Source organism: Humulus lupulus, chromosome 8, assembly GCF_963169125.1.
Source record: "Humulus lupulus chromosome 8, drHumLupu1.1, whole genome shotgun sequence".
Lineage (NCBI taxonomy): Eukaryota > Viridiplantae > Streptophyta > Magnoliopsida > Rosales > Cannabaceae > Humulus > Humulus lupulus.
The window spans coordinates 7,617,186-7,636,884 of record NC_084800.1 but is presented as its reverse complement, the minus strand read 5'-3'; the positions used below and the strand labels follow the sequence as shown (position 1 = coordinate 7,636,884).

Genomic DNA, 19,699 nt, shown 5'->3' with positions numbered 1-19,699 from the left:
ATATGTACTACAATCTTGAGCGGTACGTTCCTATTGTGGAACTTGAAAACCGGCAACTGAAGCAGCTGTTGGCAGAAGCCAACAAACGGAATGAGGAGTTGACAAGGATAGCCGCAGAGGCGTAGGTGGCTTAACCCCCGCCTCCGCGCGAAAACCAAGTCCCTCCTCCAAGGGATGTGCATGTTCCTCCCCGGAGGCCCCGCGGGCGTCCATGAAAGGATGCTGCCACAAGGAGGCCGACTCAACCTCCGGCACCCGCAGAGCCATCCGCTCCACCTAGACCCCAGAGGAGTACGCAAGCTCGGGCCCCGGCTAACCCGGCTGTGGAAGTGCCTGCAGGAGCTGAGAATAACCGAACCCCGGCAGAGGCTCAGACTCAGGTACCTGGGAGCGCACCGAATGCGACTGACCCATCTCGGGCAAATTCTGGACCCTCTAGGCCGCGACAAGGGTGGCAGCCACCCTCACCTATACGGTTCCCTCCGTCACCCATAAGATATCCTTCGCCACCCCGCAGGAACGCTCAACCAGTTCGAGATCAGGATGAAGGGCGTGCGGGGGAAAGACAAGGAAACAGGGAGACTTTCCAAGAGCGGAGAGGCGCTCCATCTGAGAAAAGTCAGACGTCTCGGTCTCGCATGGCGGAGACGAGGCGACATAGGAAGAATCCATCGCGGAATAACCGAGCAATGAGTTTCACCAGTGACGAGTCCGGAGATACCAGGTCCGTCAGTAAACATGACCGAGGTCGTAATAAAACTGGAAGCCGCAAGAATCGTCCCGACCTGCGAAATCATCTGAACCAGAGTCGGGGGAATGGAGATCAAACAAATCCAGACCTGAGGGATCGCTTGAATAAGCGTAGAGATCCCTTGCGGAGACGCAAGCCTGGAATCATGATCAATGACAGTCAATTCCAGACAGCACTTCCTACTGACCCAGTCCAAGAAAGAATCGATCAGCTCGAAAGAGCCTTTAGGCTTTTAAAGAATGAACGAGGAAATGGTCGATATGAGGACTCTGATGAGGAGCTCGAGCCGTTTGCTCCCCATATTTCCAACACTCAATTTCCTCAGGGGTTTCGGATTCCTCACGTCCCAACGTTTGAAGGAAAAACTGACCCGTGTAGTCACCTGAGCACATTCAACACTATCATGAGAGCCAGTAACGTGGGTTACGAGCTCAGGTGTATGTTGTTTTCAACATCATTGGTAGGACCTGCCAAAAGTTGGTTCGAAAAATATAAGAGATACTCAATAACTTCTTGGGAGCAGTTTTCTAAAGACTTTAAGAAGCAGTTCAGAGCAATGATGGGGGTCAGACCAGAAGCATCCACCTTAACTAACGTCCGACAACAGCCGGGCGAAACACTAAAAAGTTACCTAACAAGATTCAATCTGGAAGTCGCCCGAGCTCGGGATGTAGATGACAGTGGGCACCTAATGGCTATCCGAGCTGGCGTATTACCGGGAAGTGCCCTTTGGGACGACATGCAAGGGAAACCGGTAAGGTCAATAACCGAGTTTAACAGACGAGCGCAGAGGTTTGTCAATGTAGAGGAAGTGAGGTCGACGCTCAAAGCGACTTCCCAGTCCGAAACTACAACGATAAACATCAACTCTGCCTCAACCTCGGCAGACCCAGCAGCTCCAAAGCCTGCCACGGAGAACCCCTCCAAGAGAAAAAAGAACGAAGGAAGTAACCCCGAAGCTGAGGGAGGAAAGAAAAAGAAAGGGGAGAGATATTTCTCCGTGTATAGAGTATACACCGAGCTCAATGAGTCTCGGGAGAACATATACCTGGCTAATGAAAACCAGGCCCCCTTTAGGCGTCCGGACCCAATGAGAAATCAAAAATCCAAGAGGGATTCCAGTAAGTATTGCCGGTTCCACAGAGACACCGGGCATACAACTGATGAATGTCGGCAATTGAAGGACGAAATCGAAGGGTTGATCTCGAGAGGTTACTTCCGGCAATATGTCAAAAACCAAAGTACAGGTCAGACGGCCGCGAGCCAGAGAGTAGCCGCGCCTCTGACGACACAAAACAATAACTCCCGAGCTCGGGAAGAGGACAGGCCCCCGCCGATAGATGGAGAGGATGTAATAACCATCTCGGGAGGGCCTCACCCCGCAGGAGGAGGCAGGAATGCACAAAAGAGATATGTTAACGAGTTAAAGACAGGGGACGGGTCTCCTTATGAACCCGAACCTAGGGCACCAAAAAGCCAGAGGATTGAAACACAACCAATAACCTTCATCGAGGAAGATGCCTCCCATGCTCAGTTCCCTCATCATGATCCGCTGGTCATTACTCTTCAGTTGGCCAATAAAAGGGTCCTCCAAGTTCTCATAGATAATGGGAGTTCAGTCAACATCCTTTATAAAGCAACCCTCGAGAAGATGGGACTCTCCCTTCGCAACCTGAAAGCATGTGCAACTACTTTGTACGACTTTTCAGGAGAAGGAACTGCCTGTATGGGATCCATTGAGCTCCCTGTGACCTTGGGAGACTATCCAGTCTCGGTGACCAAGATAATGGAGTTCGTGGAAGTAGACTTGCCATCTGCCTACAATGTGCTGCTCGGGAGACCCGCCCTGGTCGGGCTGGGGGTAGTTTCATCAGTAAGGCATCTGGCCCTTAAGTTCCCGACCCCTAGCGGAGTTGGGACATTAAAAGGAGACCAATTGGCAGGGAGGGAATGCTATAGCATCTCCTTGAGGGGAAGAAACAAACGAACGCTCAAGCACTCATCATCGTACAACACAAAGACAGAACGGTCTTAGAGATTGACGAAGTGATCGATCCAAGGATTAAGGAGAAAGTTGACCTCGAACCTTTAGAGGAGCTCGAAGAAATTCATCTCGAGGAAGTTGATCCCTCGAAGAAGGTGAAGGTCGGAAAACAACTCCAAGACGAGGCAAAATAGCAATTATTTTTATTTTTTGAAGAAAAACCAGGATGTCTTCGCGTGGTCACACTCAGACATGGTGGGGATAAGCCCGAATGTAGCAAGCCACGCACTAAACATAGACAAAAGCTTTCCCCCAAAGCAACAAAAGCGAAGACAGCTGGACGAAGACAGAAAGAAGGCGCTAAAGGAGGAGGTTGACAGGTTGAAGGCGAACCGATTCATTAGGGATGCCTTTTACCCTGACTGGGTAGCCAATCCGGTGTTGGTCCCAAAGCCCAATGGGACGTGGAGAACCTATATTGACTACTCAGATCTCAACAAAGCTTGCCCAAAAGACTGTTTTCCATTACCAAGGATTGACCAGCTCGTGGATGCCACGGCAGGGCACGGCCTGATGTCGTTCATGGATGCCTATTCTGGATATAACCAGATTCCCATGCATGCCCCCGACCAAGAACATACGAGCTTCATCACGGATAAAGGGCTATACTGCTATAATGTCATGCCATTCGGGCTCAAGAATGCTGGAGCCACATACCAGCGGCTCGTAAACATGATGTTTTCAGAACAAATAGGGAACAACATGGAGGTTTATGTTGATGACATGCTTGTAAAGTCTCAACTCAACAAGAACCATGTCGATGACCTCGAAGAGTGCTTCGGCGTGCTCAGGAAGTATAACATGAAGCTAAATCCTCAGAAGTGCACTTTCGGGGTATCTTCAGGAAAATTTATGGGCTTTATTGTGAACTCTCGTGGAATCGAGGCTAACGCCGACAAGATCAAGGCCCTGATTGATATGTCCTCACCTCAAAGGCACAAAGATGTCCAAAGTCTGACTGGCAGGATGGCAGCCCTAAGCAGATTCATCTCGAAATCTACGGATCGTGGTCTTCCATTTTTCAACTTACTGAGAGGAGGTAAGAAGTTTGAATGGACAGAGGAATGTGAGCTGGCCTTTCAGGAGCTTAAAAAGCACCTTGCGGAACCACCCATCCTGTCAAAACCTGAAATGGGGGAAATACTGTACCTATACCTTTCAACTACCGAACACGCGATAAGTGCAGTGCTCGTCCGAGAAGAAGAGAGGGTGCAAAGACCCGTTTACTACATCAGTAAAAGATTACTGGGAGCAGAGTCAAGATATCCATTGATGGAGAAACTCGCGCTCAGTCTAATTCATTCATCCCGTAAGCTCCGCCCCTACTTTCAGGCACATCCCATCCATGTGCTGACTGATCAACCACTTAGGTAAGTCCTGTCTAAACCAGAAGCTTCAGGTCGACTTCTTAAATGGGCAGTTGAGCTCGGACAGTTCGAGATCACCTACCACCCAAGAACGACCATTAAGTAACAGGCATTGACGGACTTCATAGTGGAATGTACGGGTATAGCCGACGACGAGGTAATAACCACGGCCCACGAGCTGTGGAAACTTTACGTCAACGGCTCATCAAATGAAAATGGAGCAGGGGCAGGGGTCATTTTGGTTACCCCCGCAGGAAGCATATTTCATTCTGCCCTAAGATTTGGCTTTAAAGCATCGAATAACGAGGCCGAATATGAGGCTTTACTCGCGGGACTTCGTATAGTAAAGGAGCTCAAAGCTAAAGCTATACATTGCTACAGTGACTCCCAGCTTGTGGTTAATCAAATCCTAGGAGAATACCAGGCTCGTGGCACTATAATGGAAGCTTATCTGGAGAAGGCAAAATCCGCATTGGAGTATTTCGAGTTTTATGCAATCGAACAGGTTCCCCGAGAACGGAACTCAAATGCAGATGCCTTAGCTCGACTCGCCACATCCGCTGAAAATGAAGAGCTGAATGTTGTACCCATAGAACACCTATCAGCACCTAGCATTAACGAGCCAAAAGAGGAAGATGTGTGTATGATCGAAACAGAGCCGACCTGGATGACCCCGATAGTCGATTATCTCGAAAATGGAACTCTTCCAAAAGATCGGAACCAGGCTCGAAAGTTGATGTATCAACTTCCCCGTTACACCATTTTGGACGGAAAGCTATACCGAAGGGGATATTCCATGCCATTACTTAGGTGCGTAACCCCTCCTGAAGCTAAGAAAATCATTGAAGAAATTCATGAAGGGTTCTGCGGAGATCATACTAGGGGGCATATCCTCTCCAAGAAGATCATACGCCAGGGATATTTCTGGCCAACCATTAAAACAGATTCTTTCGAGTATGTGAAGAAATGCGACAAATGCCAGAGATTCGCCACGATACCCCGAGCCCCACCATCCGAGTTGACCATGTTGGCATCCCCATGGCCTTTCGCGGTATGGGGCATCGACCTCATAGGCTCTCTCCCAATTGGCAAAGGCGGAGTGAAATATGTTGTAGTCGCCGTGGATTACTTCACAAAATGGACGGAGGCTGAACCATTGGCAACTATAACTTCAAAGAAGATCCTTGATTTCGTAGTAAAGAGCATCGGGTGCCGATACGGAGTGCCGAGGAAGATCGTGTCTGACAACGGAACCCAGTTCGATTGCGACCTGTTCACCAACTTTTGTGCAAAAAACGGCATAATAAAGAGTTTTTTGTAATGCCCCGGATTCCCTATTATGGTTAATGGCTGGATTAGTAGGCCGGGAGGGCCATAACTGTTTAATTATGCCATTAAATGTGTTTATGCATGTTAATGAGAATTATATTATGATATGATGTTAAATGCATGCATGTGAGTCCACATTTGTTTACAGGGGTGTTTTGGTAATTTGGCCCATTGAGGGTATAATTGAATATTTGTTTGCATGTTAATGATATATTGTGAGACCACATTATAATGTGGATTGGTTCGAGTATTTCGACATGAGACGATCTTTAAACATGATTTATCGGTTTGGTCATAACAGGTTTGAGCTCGGGGCTCGGGGTGAGTCTCGGGGTGATATTTATGGTTATGGCATTACCGGGGATTTTAGGGTAACGGGATATGAATTATTGGTGTTTGAGTATATTGAGATTAACGGGAATTGGGAAACGTTAATTATGATTAACGGGTTAAGCGGAAAGTACCAATTTTGCCCTTGTGATGGTTTTAGAGGCTTTGGATGACACAAGGGTATTTTGGTCAATTTAGGGAGGATATATGTGACTTTAGGTGGCTGCTGGCTGTAAAAAGTGGTAGACTAAACAGGACAAAAACAGAGACTCTCATCTTCCTTTCCCGTACACAATTTCCTTCATTCTTCCTTTGAGGTTTTTGAGTTCTAGGTGGGGATTCAAGCTAGGAAACTCAAGGGCTGGCTTGGTGATCTTGGTTCAACCATTGAAGAAGGTTCAAATCTGAATTTGAGGTGAGTTTTAGTCACTGGTTTCAGGTGTTGCTCTGTTTTCGTTTTAGTTTTCAATTCATGGTTTTTGATGTGGGAAGTGAGAATCAAAGGGGGTTTTTGTGTTGTTTTGATTGGGGTTTGATGAGGGTGAGCTATGGGTGTTATTTGGGGGTTTAATTGAGTGTTTGGAGTTGGTTCGAAGGGTTGGTTCCAAGGGAAAACGCCAGGGAGAGTTGGCTGGTGCGTGCTGGTTTCTTGGCTGTTTTGCGAAATGAGTTGCGGCCTGTCTATGGTGTGCCGCGGCCTGAGTTGGCTTAAAAGGTGAAAATGGCCTTGTCAGGAGGGTGAGCCGCGGCCCATCAGGGCAGATTTAGCCAAAAAGGTGTTTTTAGCTTAGGGATTCAAACCTTAGGCCTCGGAGTTGAACCTAGTACCTAGTTGAGTTATGTTTGATGTCCTGGAGGCTAGATCTTGGTTTGGGAACCCTCAGTTATCATTTTTATTGATGAATCCTATATTTTGGTTATGACCAGGTGACCGTCGAGGAATTTAAAGGTTGATCGTTCTCAGGGGTCGTTCATATAATAATTCTCACTCGAACCAGAGGTAAGAAAACAGTGTATGAATACAGTTGCACCCTGTATAGGTATATGACATGCATGGTTTGATATTGGAGCATGTTGGTTGGTATATGTGGACGTGGATTGCATATTAAATGCTAATGTACGATGATTACCTGTTTAAGACACTGACTAGTCAGGGACCGACTCTAAAGTCGAGAATCACGCATTGAATGGCTCTATGGCATTAATGCTAGACCGACCCTAGGGTCGAAGAACTTATAAGCGCTTGCCTGGTCTACAACCAGATGACTATAGCCAAGGTATATGACCCCGGTGACCGTTTGTCACATGGCTAAGGGACGTTGTCCATAGTTTCGACTCTAGAGTCGTGAGGAAGGTTATGTTGGTGACTACTCACCATACACCTGTCCTAACCAAGCTTATGAAAGAATTACTTATCACTTAAGCCCTGGTGACCCTATCGTCACATGGCTAGAGGGAGCGATGCTCATTATTGTGACTTTTGGCTAATGTCACCTATTTTTTTGGACTGATAGTCCTGAATGGTTATTATGATCATTGTTGATATTATATCATGTCTTATTGTGTTTTCTTGCTGGGCCTTGGCTCATGGGTGCTATGTGGTGCAGGTAAAGGAAAGGAGGAGCTTAACCAGCCCTGAGTGGAGAGCTTGGGCGACGTTGTGTACATACAGGGCCGCTTGACTGCCACGGTCAAGGAGTTCTCAGAGGGACTAGGGGTTTACCATACTTTTGCCGCTTAGGCCGGCGGGGATTGTAAATTTGAAACTGTAGCGACTCTTTGTATTATGGACATCTTGTAAACATTTTAAAAAGGCTCATGAGCAGTTTATTTACTTAATGAAATGTACCATTCCCTTTTTAATGGTTTTCACCTTAACCTGATAATAACACTTAGATCATGTTTTTAACCAAAGGACTCGGGTAGCGAGTCAAATTTCCGGTTCACCATTCACCGTAACTGTTCTGGGGTAACCAAGGCATTACATTTTTCATCAGTGGCTCACCCTCAAGTGAATGGCCAGGTCGAAGCTGTGAACAAAACTCTCAAAAGTTCTTTAAAGAAAAAGTTGGAAGAAGCAAAGGGGCAGTGGCCCGAAGAATTGCCCTAAGTCCTTTGGGGATACAGGACCACAGCTCGAACCTCAACAGGACATACCCCGTTCTCTCTAGCATACGGCTGCGAGGCAATGTTGCCTATTGAGGTAGAAATCCCAACGATCCGAACTCAGATTTACGATCAAAGTTCAAACCACACTCAGCTCGAAGAAACCCTAGACTTGATTGAAGAAAAAAGAGAAGAGGCTCAACTGAGAAATGATGCCTACCAGCAACGAACTACTAGATATTTCAACAAGAGGGTTCGAGATCGAAAGTTCGGAATGGGAGATCTGGTGTTGAGACGCGTATTCTTGGCAACTTGAGATCCGGCAGCTGGAGTGCTTGGGCCGAATTGGGAAGGACCATACCAGATAGAGTCAGTCATCCGACCTGGTGTGTACAAACTTGCGAGAATAGATGGGAGCATGGTACCGCGAGCATGGAATGGCGAACACCTTAGACCTTACTATCAGTAGTGTAGGAAAAGTGTTGCCTGTAACCATGAATTTCTATTTGTATTAGCTCGTCTGTTTTTTAATTTCATCAAATAAAAGATCCACTTCGTTCAAATATGTTATTTCTTTTTATTTTTGCAATCTCTCTTAATTTAATAACCTATGGTCACACTCATAGGATATTAAGGGGGCATCATTGGTACATATACCATCAGCTTAAAAAATAAAATAACATATAAAGTATTTGGATATAACTAAATACGCGAGCTTAGATAGTTCGGACATAACCGAATTATCAAAAACATGTAAAGTATTTGGATATAACCAAATACGCGAGCTTAGATAGTTCGGACATAACCGAATTATCAAAAACATGTAAGGTATTTGGATATAACCAAATACGCGAGCTTAGATAGTTCGGACATAACCGAATTATCAAAAACATATAAAGTATTTGGATGTAACCAGATACGCGAGCTTAGATAGTTCGGACATAACCGAATTATCAAAAACCGAAAACGTTTGGAATTAACCAAATGTGCAAACTCAACAGGTTTGGAACAAACCAGCCAAAAAACTAATCGACGATAAGTAGGAACCTAAACCTACTTCGGGATAAGTCGAGATCGAGGCTGGAATGTCTTAAAGAAAAATAGTTTCGAACTCTTAACCTTGGAATGAAAACCGAGGATGAGGAAAAGTGACTAAGCAAAAAAGATATAGCCAAATCATTCACATTACATACCATATAAGTACTTTTGGGTTAATGGTTAAAGTAATATCCGACTTTGAAAAATAACGAGGTCGGAAGCGGATAATTTGAACAAACTGTGCATGAATGCATTGAGCTTCGAATCTAAATCCACAATATGTTTGTATGAATAAATAAACATAAATGATTCATCCATAAAAAATGTGCAAAATATTTCGAGCGGAGAAATGTAAAGCATATATAAGTAATATTTAAAGAAATTGTATCAGCCCCGAGGGCATAAATTAAAATAATTACAAAAATAAGGGGACGCAGCCCCAATAGATGGTTTCCCCGAGATCAGAATTAAGGAAGAGGAATCTCCTTGGCCTTCTCAGCATCAGCAGCACCGGATTCCTCAGGAAGAATAGCATGGCTGTCCTTCTGGGCTCCCTCCGAAACGGCATCCCGAGCAGCCTTTTTATTCTCGAGCTGAGCAGCCTCTTCCTTCTCGAGCCGAGCATTCCACCTGTCAAGAAGTGTCGCCTCGTGAGGACCTAAGAAGCTGGTGTCCAGATCTTCATTGTAGGCCCACATTTGTTACATGGCCGAGTCAACCGCTTGATCCTTCTTCTCTTTGTACTCAGCAAGGAGACGAGCTTTTGCATCCTCCATGATGTCAAAGGTAGCAGCCTTTTCCTCTTCAAGCTTCTTGTTGGTCTCCTGGAGCTGGGTGATCTCCTTCTTATGCTCCTCGAGCTCAGTTTTCAGCTTCCCGAGCTCGGTGGCCATGTCCTCACGTTCCTTGGCTCCTGCCTCAAGCCTCGCATTCGCTGCCTTCAGATCATCGCTCGCTTTGAGATGGAGATTCTTCGCCTCTTGAGCATGAGACTTGCTCGAATGAATCTCATTGTTCAACTTATAATTGAGCTGGGCGGTAAAGGCAAGAGACTGAAAAAGAAAAAGTCATCATTAACACCAAGTCTGTGTGATTATAACCAAGAAGAAGGACTATAGAAGGATACTTACCGCGGCAGCGAGCTTGATACTCTTCTCATAGAGGACAGTGCAGTCTTGGGTATCGTTCAAGCATTGCCATTGGGGAGCTTCGAGATTGCCAAAGCTCTGGCCAATCCGGGACATAACATCCGAGACCAGCGTAGATCCATGGGACCCAGCGGCATTGTCGACCACATATGCATCCATATGGGTGGAAACTGATAGCTTCTGAGCTCGAGAAGCAGAAGGCTTTCTAGAAGGCGGAACTAAGGATGACTGAAGCACCACAGGAGGTTGGGACTCAACCATAACGGGGGGACCGACCAGCGAAGTCGACACCACTGCAGAGGCGACGACCTGCGAGGACGGCGCCGTTGTGGAAGCGCCGGCCTGGGAAGTCGCCGCAGCCATGGAGCTCGAAACCGGCGGAGCAGGAGGAGGGGTTTTCTTGGATCTCTTGGGGCCCTTGCCCGGCCGGTCGATCTTCAGCGACCCCGCTCTAGGACGCTTGCTCCTCTTGGCGCCACCACCATCGATGATGCTGTCGAGGTCGAAGTCCATCTTGCCTGCACAAGTCACAACGCAGAGTGAGTTAATAAAAGAGAAGCATACAAGTTGTTTCAGTATCACAGACGTGTAAATTGATGATAGAAGAAACCTAACTGGAACTCTCCCCCGAGCTCGAGCTTGGGGACCATGAAATTCCCCCGTCTTCAGAGGAGGCGGGGGGAGTGCCTTCCCTATATGTGGGTGATAACCTCGAAAGGTCCCTATAATCATTGGTCCCGTACTGAACAGCTATCCCGTTCCACACCTCGTCCGTGGTATACATGGTGTCGTATTTCCCGAGCCCACTATCAAATCTATGGACACAATCATCTACCCAACTCCATATGTAGAAGTGGTATCTATCCTGTGGGCATGAGACTAACCTATTGGGCTTATGCTTTAGTAAGGTGGGGGACCACATTCTCGAGGTAGGGAGGACTTTACCTTCATCCGAATCTGGGCTCGAGGCTTCATCATTAGCCTCATTCCCCGACAGCGGACTCCTCAAGCGAACTGGAAGTGGCGGCCTCGTTTCTCTCCTCGGAGGAAGGGCGCCTGTGGGCAGGGGCACCTGCTCCCAGTGTTCATATTTTTTGTTGGACCAGTCAAAGGTGGACTGACCCTCCCCCAAAAGCCCGCACTTTCGGAGCCTATCCTCGTGTAAAAGGTATAAGAGAGACCTCCTGCCATGAGGGAGTTGGAGCAGGGTCTCTCTATGCTCCTTCATTGTCTCGTCAGGAGTGGGACGCTGAAAATTTGCTGAAAGACAAGACATATTTCTACTAAGTACGGATCTAAGAGCTAAAATCTCGAGCACAGAAATAAAGATAACGAGAATACTTACGAATCCGCCTGAACGAGTAGTGTCGAGACGGGGACAGACCGTCTGTCCAGAAGAAGGCCCTTTTGAAATCAGGCGGATGATTGGGAAGATCTTCAAAGACCTTCTTCTCCTTGGGATAGCTCGAGAGATAATAAAAGTCATCCCCTCCCCGAGCTCGGGAGGGGTTACTTTTCATACAAAAGAGATACAAAATCTCTTGAGGTGAAGGTCCTTTCCACCCCATCTCGTGGTATAAGGACCTCATGGCAGACAGCACCCTGTAAGAATTGGTGTTGAGTTGGAACGGGGCCAACCCAACGAAATCCGTGAAGTCCTTGAAAAAAGACTTCAAGGGAAATAGTGCTCCCGCTCTCATGTGTTCCTGGCTCCACGCCGCGTACTTCAACCTGGTGTCATGGCCCCCAGGGGCGAAGCAGCTTCGTTCATGGTCGGCCGGAGCTCGACACTTCAAGGAGCCTGACAGGCTGAGGCCGTGGAGAGCCAGGATTTCAGTTATCTGACTAGTTGTGGTAACCGAGCTCCAATAGTGCTCGGCCTCAAACATTTCTCTCCTCGGCTGCGAGGAAGAAGGCTCCCCCATTAGTGAAAACTGGAGCTCTCTGGGATGGTATGCGACAGTGACCTTTAGTGCAGGGTCGAGGGGAATCGTCCTAGGTCCTGAATTGGATTCCGGATAGAGGGCCTCCCGAAGAACTCTCCTTTTCCCCTCTATGACCTCGTCTATCTGGCGGCGGTAGTGAGCTCGAATGTCCTCCTGCTCGCGCGCAAGCTCGTATTCCCTTATCCGACGTTGATTCCGGGCAACAACAATTCTGGGCTCGGAGTTTTTGGCTCGTAAGGGATTGCCAGCAGCGACCCCCACTGTCTTTCCAGATTCTGTGACATCTAGCGAGAAAGAAAAAATGGTGAGGGCCGTGCATGCAAGAGTTGCGAGCTCGAAGTTACGAGCTCGGGGTTTAGGAACAAAACAAGCTATATATTAAGGCCCTTATTAAAGAGTCAGGACGTGCGTTCCACGAGAAAAGAAGGAGAGTGGATATTCTTTTTTGAAAATCCCGAAAATTAAGGGAAAAAAGAGTGGCGGTTAACCAGAAAAGGCAGCCTTGAGTTTCGTGCATTTGTCAAGGCTAATGTTTTTTACCCGAAATTTTGGTGTACAAGAAACGTCTCTTAAAATTTTAAAACCCAGAAAACAGGAATCTTGCTCAAACATCAAAACTGGATATGAACCAGTGATGTAAATTCTGTGTTGGGAGTCTAAAAAAAAAAAGAAAAGCCAAGAGCCTATCGGATAGAACTTCCTATCATATCATGCTAAGGATGTAAACTAGTACATACACACACAGCAGGAACAACATGAACTAAAACTGACAGAATGAAAAACAAAGATTGCATACTTACACAATAATGGCGATTGCAGAGAGATTGTCGATCGAAGGAAAGGTTGCAAATAAGAACTCACGGACTCGAACAAACCAGGGTTTCTTTGTTTCTTTGGCTGAGAAAACATGCGCTGAATAGAGACTTTATAGGAAGGTCTCTGGTTTCGTTTTTTCTTCTTTTCTTGCTTTTGGTGAACAAAGATAAAAAAGAAGATGAAGAGTGGGGTCTCGTATATATAGATGGAAAAAGGGGGATTAATCCGGGGCGTTGAATGAAATCCTTGCTAGATCCAACGGATGGGGATCAATGACAAGATGGCGTCGAAAAGGTGGCAGACAGATGATCGTGGGCATGTTTCCAAGGTACTCAAGTACCAAAAATGAGCAATACCTGGCTGACGTGTGTCCATTTTCAAAAAGCGTATGACGGTATGGTTCCCAAGGAAAGTAGTTCAAAAGTTTCTTTCTCTTAGGATTCGAACAAATACTTTTGAGGGGGCAAGATGTTGTACCCAGTTTTCGAGCCATGTTAAATGTGACCTCGAAAGTTGGATTCACAAACAATTGGGCTCGTGAGGTTTAGAGTATGCTCCAGGACTAAATGTCGAGCCTGCAAGACATAGATGACCTCGAAGTATTCACGATCTCGAAAGGTAGCTCCGGAGACGCATCCATCCTCAGGGATGACCTCGGACCAGGGGTCCCGAGCTCGACGCACAGACGATCTCGAAAGCCATGTGACCTCGGGAGATGTCTCTAGCTCGAAAGCTGACAAGAAACCTGGGAAGCTAAGACCTTGGAGATATATGAGAAAAACCTTAAATATCTATAAGTGTTGTCCATACGAGATGTAATCCTCATTTATTACTGTAAATCCCTTAAAATCGTGGGATATTATTTGGTCAGTTATACGTCCCCTGGTCTTCAGGGGAGGTTTCCTTTTATACCTGATTATAGGCATTTAAAGCCATTTATTTTATTCACACAAAAAGAGTAACCACCCAAAATATGTGGGATAGTATTCTGCAACATTCTCTATAAATAGAGAGGGCATGCACCATTGTAATGGACCGAAATTCTGAACCTTGAGAGAAAACTCTGAATAATTCATGTTTAAGAATTTTCAGAGATAATCTTGAGTTTAATAACAGAGACTCGTGGACTAGGCAGATTTAATTGCTGAACCACGTAAAATCGTGTGTTTGTATTGTCATATTTTAATCGGCCATTATCAGTTACTGTTTACGTGCTCTCCTTTCACTGTTGACGAAAAACGGCGTCAACAATTTGGTGCTTTCATTGAGAGCCTTAAGCGTAGAGGAAAATATGAGATTAATAGAGAATATTTAGAATATATATAGATTTACAAAGACATATTTATCTATATAAATAATAATATCTTATAAATATCTCATTTAATTTTTAAAATATATATTTATTATTATTATAATCTATAAAATGAATAAAAAAATTAGATTAAAGGAGAAAATAGATAGAGTGGTTTGAAGAGTTTTTAGAGTGCTACATCATCTACTTGATGCTCTCATCTATATATATATATATATATATATATATATATGAGACTAACGAAAATTGTTGTTTTCTCGTTAGATTTATCACATTTTTTTTTATTATTTTCTAATACAGTTAGTTTTAAATTTATTTAGTCATCTAAATAAGGTAAATAAATTTAAAAAATAATAAAGTCATCAAAATAAAGTAAATAAATGAAAATGAAAATAAAAATAAAAATTAATATATGAGTTATTTTGTACTTTGGCTTAGTTTTGATAATTTTTTGCAAAATAGTCTCTGTCTAAAATATCGACCAGTTGTCTGGAATGTCGAAGACCATTTTGTAAAAAATTATCAAAACTAGGCCAAAGAGCAAAATGACTTCAAAAAATATGTCATTTTACCAAGAGACCCAATAATTTATCATCACATATTTTAAAATGAGAAATTATAGGAAATGACCCAAAATAAAGTATTTAAATTACTCTATCAATTATATTTTCAAAATTGTAACTGAAAAATATTTATGTCCTTAAATTTACTCTTTTATTTCTTTTATTAATTATTTATTTTGTCATTTAATTTTGTTTGTCCAAACATATATGTAATAATGACATAAGACATAAATATACATATTTCTTAGTTTAATTGCATTAGTCATTAATTAAATAATATATATTTATATATAACTTTTTGTTGGCTTTAATTTTTTTTAAATTAAATAATTAAAATTCGATAAAATAAATTTTTTAAATTCGTAATTTTAATTTAAAATTTTTGAATATTTTTTCTAAAAGAAAAGTAGAAAAAAATATTTAATTTTAAAATTAGAATCACCATATATAATATATAAATCAAAACATAAAAAATATAAAAACTTAATTTATTATGAATATTAAATTTCAAACTAATAAACAATGTTAAATCATTTACTTTAAAACTAGAATGCATTATATCTTTTATAGTTTAAAAGTATGTGTCTAACAAATTCTTAGTTTAATAATTTAAAAAAAAAATGCCATTTATTTATTTTTTTAACTATAAATAATGTTTTGACTTAATTTTTTTAATATGTCTATGTCATTATTTTATAGTATATGACATTTATTTATTTAAAATTTAAATGATACTTAAAAAATATATAATAAAAATAAATTAATATATTTTCTAAATAAAACTAAGCAAACATTCCTTAACTTGTTAAATGACTATTAACATAAGATTCATTACAGAAGACCAAATTATTATAAAGAACAGTAATCTTATATCCACAAGTCACGATTCATTGAACAGCAATAGTTGAATGTCTACATATTTTCATCAACTATAGCACAAGGAAATTGAGAAAAAAATGTTATAGAGAAAGATCAATTATTTATTAGATATATGGTGCTATATTATTACATTCAATTAATTGGAACCCCAATAAGAATCTACATTATACTTTATACCAGGAAGTTTCACTAAGATGCTAACTCTGGGTTCCAATTTTGTATATGTAATATGCTTTGACATTAACATAATCTGGGTTAGTTCGTATCAAAATTCTGATAACCTCTGATCTGCACTTGAGAAGAACAAAAAAATAGACGAAGTTGATGAATTTATCAAATCCCTAGAACATCAGAAGCTAATTCTAATAGAGGATCCAAAGCACTCGGGGCAAACTTTCTGGCAAAGAGGAAACATAGTGTAGTAGGCTGGTTATTGTAAAGACATGTTTTACTTTCACTTATCTTCTTGAAGAAATCCTTGTTGATATCACCTTTCCCAAAAGTAGCTGGGTGAGCACCACCCCTGGACCAGTCCACATAAGTAAGGCTCCTGTTAGCCAAGAGACGTGGAGTTTCGATGCTCAGCATTGTTTGGAAGTAGTGCTCATCCACATAACAAGCCGGTGTGCAGAACTCTTTGAACTTGGGAAAGTAGGTTGTATCTTCAACAATTCTTACAGCGAGCACACGATTAATCTCAAACCACTGAGACCCTTTACGCCAATCGGTTAAGTTTACCTCAGGTGCCATGTTTTCGTTATAACGCCCTCTTCCATAAGGTCCAGGTTCATCAAATGAACCCATGAAGCTGTAACGGGATCTCGATATATAGCGATAGACAATGCTGAAGTTGTTTAGAGGAATGCATGCCTCGGAGAGGAGGATAAACCATTCATTTGAGATATCAAGCAATGCATTGGCGAGAAGTCTCCTCTCAGCCGTGCACATGCTCATTCTTCCCCACTCTGCTACCTGCATGGAGGCATGCCCAAAATTTTAATCGACCATAGTTTCCAGTACACAAAGTACATATATATGCTAAAGCAAATGCAAAAAACAGAGAAGCAGAGCAGCCTAGACAGGAGAATTTTCCTTTTAACATCTTTCATTACTGCATTATGCATTACCAAACAAGAAGGGTAACTAAGTCCAAATCCTCTTAAATCATGGGATGTCCACAAACTCGTGACAGGTAACCATGGTTTAAAAGTTCTCCCAGGATAAGATAACGATGGATTAGATACCAAAAAAATAAAATAAATAAAGAGAATGAATGAGAATGAGTTATCAGCTCAGCTGCAAACAATAAATTATTATTAAAGGATAATTAATACAAAATTATAAACCTTTATACATAATAAAGAAGAGAGAGAGAGGATAGGGCGAATAAAAGTATCTAAGTTTCTTAATGGGACTAAATTATGCCTTCATGCTAGGTAATTCAGCAATTGGATCAATCTTTCAAACAAACTCAGCATTAAATAACAAAACCCATCATAAAAATTATCTACCCTTCAATCAATCATATCTTACTTTCCAAACATGAGTCATAAAATGTTAAGCCCTGATGCTTTATTTCTAAGAGAAACTATAAGCTATACTTAGAAGAGATAAGAGCTCAAACCATGACAGGAACCCTCTGTCTCTAAGTCTAAGCAATGATGTCCATTCCATGCACTGATGCATAAGTTCTACTTAACAACTAACAAGATAACATACTGACTAATTGACGCAAAACAGGAAAGAGATCTAGGCATTCTAGAGAAAATTGGATGCGAAAAATATCTTAACAAGAAGAGATTCAATTAGACATCGTCGAAAAGCGTCATCACAATTGATATAATAACAAGTAGATCCGAGCAATCTCATTGTCTTCCCATGAGCCTCAAACATATACATCTCTATTATAAGCAATTAAGTTTCACCAAACGAAATCTTCATATTCATGGAGGAGACTGGTGATAAATCTCACGAGGCTATAATACAGATCAGATTGTGACTTGACAAACAAGTATGGCAAACGAAAATAAAAGGCAGTAGATACCTGGCTTGGGATTTGTCTCTGATAAAACACTGACGAAGGTGGAAAATCGGGCTCGTAAGACGGCAGAGAATGGACGTAAATGGAGTATTGCCCTTCATGCCCCTTGAAGAATCGCTCCCATAGAGGGGCCATTGGCAATGGTCCCTTTGTCAAGAACATGAAAGCAATCTTGGGAACTCTTTTGATCGGATAAGTCTTGATTCGAGGAGCAAACGAAGCCCTCCATAGTAGCTCTGAGTCATTCATAGTATGCATCAGTTTTGACGGAGGTCGGATCCAACTTTCTAAACTAAGTGGCTCTTCAAAGCAATGCTTGACCGGGAACTGTTCTAATATGGTCTGTGTTACTGGAACAAAATTCTGAACTTTTAAGTATCGAATTGTAAACATACTAAAAACTGAAACCCCAAGTCCCAAGGCCAAAAACACCAAGAAAAACTGAAGAAGCCTCAAAGGGAAAAGCCTAGAGGGGTTGATTCTGAGTGAAACGCCGGAGTCCTTGCCTTCCTCTACAGCCATCTTAGTTTCGATCCTAAATGAAATCCAACCTATGAGTAATATCACATACGGAACATAGAACAAGGAAGAAAGGGAAAAAAGAAAAACCCTTTATGTTACAAAATCTCTACAGCTGTTCAAATGCAATGCAGCATGGAAAAGCACACATTGTGATTTGAGGTAGAAAAAACGTGAAGCAAAAGTTGGATTAGCGATCTGGGTTTTCAAATTCCAACGGCATCAATAAAAGCCCACAATGCAATCACATACCCAATAAGAATAAGGAATAATTAGAATAAAAAGAAAATTTCACTTCTTTCCAAACATTGGCCCATTGATGAGGGTCCAGTCAAAGATGGGAAAATTTGAATCAAATTCAGAAATTTCCAGTTTCAACTCCCAACATCTTGGCAAAAGAAATTGGAAACTACGTGTGGGAAGCTGATATGAAATGAGAATGGTTATTTAATAATAACAATTACAAGGGGTGAGAATTAATTACCAGTAGAAAGTAGATGGTGGGTGGCCGATTAGTGAAGAAAAAGCAATGAAACTGGGTTCACACAATAGGTTTCTTAAATTTCATAGATTGCACCGGTTTTCCATACAAGATGGAATTTTTTTAAAGGAGAAGCCATTCCACCGATGTGGTGGGTCGGAAAGAGAGGATTTTTACTTTATACAAGAAAAGCAGGCGAGAATGAATGAAACATATGTTATGTTATGTTATTTGGAAAGGTGGTGAAGAGACCTAAGACCTAGGACTTTGGGTTTGTTGGCTTTGTCTCTTCCTTCTTGTTTGTTTGTTTGGTTTGGGGAAGTCTTTTTTGCTTTACATCATCGCCTCTGCATTACTGTATTTCTGTTTGAGAATTTTATTCAATAATGCCTTTTTTTTTTTGGAATAAATATTCAATAATGCTTTTTACTACTTTGGTTTAGCGGCATGTTCTTTGCACAAGTGTCTCCCATCAACTATTCTATTATCTGACATAGTCATTTTCTAGTTTATTCTTAAAAGCAAAAATATTAAAAATAATATTAATTAGTTGTGATTTTTAGATTATTTTTAATAAATTTAATAATATACTTGCAGTGAATGTAGTCAGTGTATGATTTAAAGGAATAAAATTGTGTTTCTTAAAGTAGATTATTTCCAATATTTGGTTTGCTTTTTTAACTTTTGGAATGAGTATTCTAATAAAATTGAATCAACTTTCCTAAATTAAATCTAATGAAAGCTCATTCCTTTTCAACTTTTTATTTTTTTTTAATTTTTTTTTTATGTTTTCTCCTATTTACCCGTCTTCAAGCTTCCATGCCTTTCCTTTATGGTGATATTTTTGGTTTGGTAATGTTCACTAACTCAAGTTCTTTTTCATCTTTTATCTTTATCTATGCACAAATTTAGGTATTTTTTCTAATGACATTGTTTACTTTGTTGCTTAACTATAATGAACACACATTAGGAAGAAGAAGAAGAAACAAAATTGGTAATTTATTCAATTTTGCAAGACATTATTTTAAT

The 19,699-nt window shown here is 41.9% G+C and overlaps 1 protein-coding gene across 2 annotated transcripts; it reads right to left on the bottom strand.

The window, feature by feature from the left end:
- Nucleotides 1-15,709: 15,709 nt before the first annotated feature.
- Nucleotides 15,710-19,049, bottom strand: LOC133794402 (glycosyltransferase BC10). Of its 2 annotated transcripts, none has more exons than XM_062231632.1 (3): nucleotides 18,674-19,049; nucleotides 17,674-18,221; nucleotides 15,710-16,601 (listed from the first exon to the last, which is right to left on the bottom strand). In XM_062231632.1, exons 2-3 carry the CDS (start codon nucleotides 18,190-18,192, stop codon nucleotides 15,963-15,965), a joined length of 1,158 nt encoding a protein of 385 aa, XP_062087616.1. In that variant the 5' UTR covers nucleotides 18,193-18,221; nucleotides 18,674-19,049; the 3' UTR covers nucleotides 15,710-15,962. The 2 variants fall into 2 exon arrangements, with proteins under 2 accessions (XP_062087616.1, XP_062087615.1); XM_062231631.1 differs by having other exon boundaries at nucleotides 17,674-18,205; nucleotides 18,674-19,047.
- Between the last annotated feature and the right edge of the window lie 650 nt (nucleotides 19,050-19,699).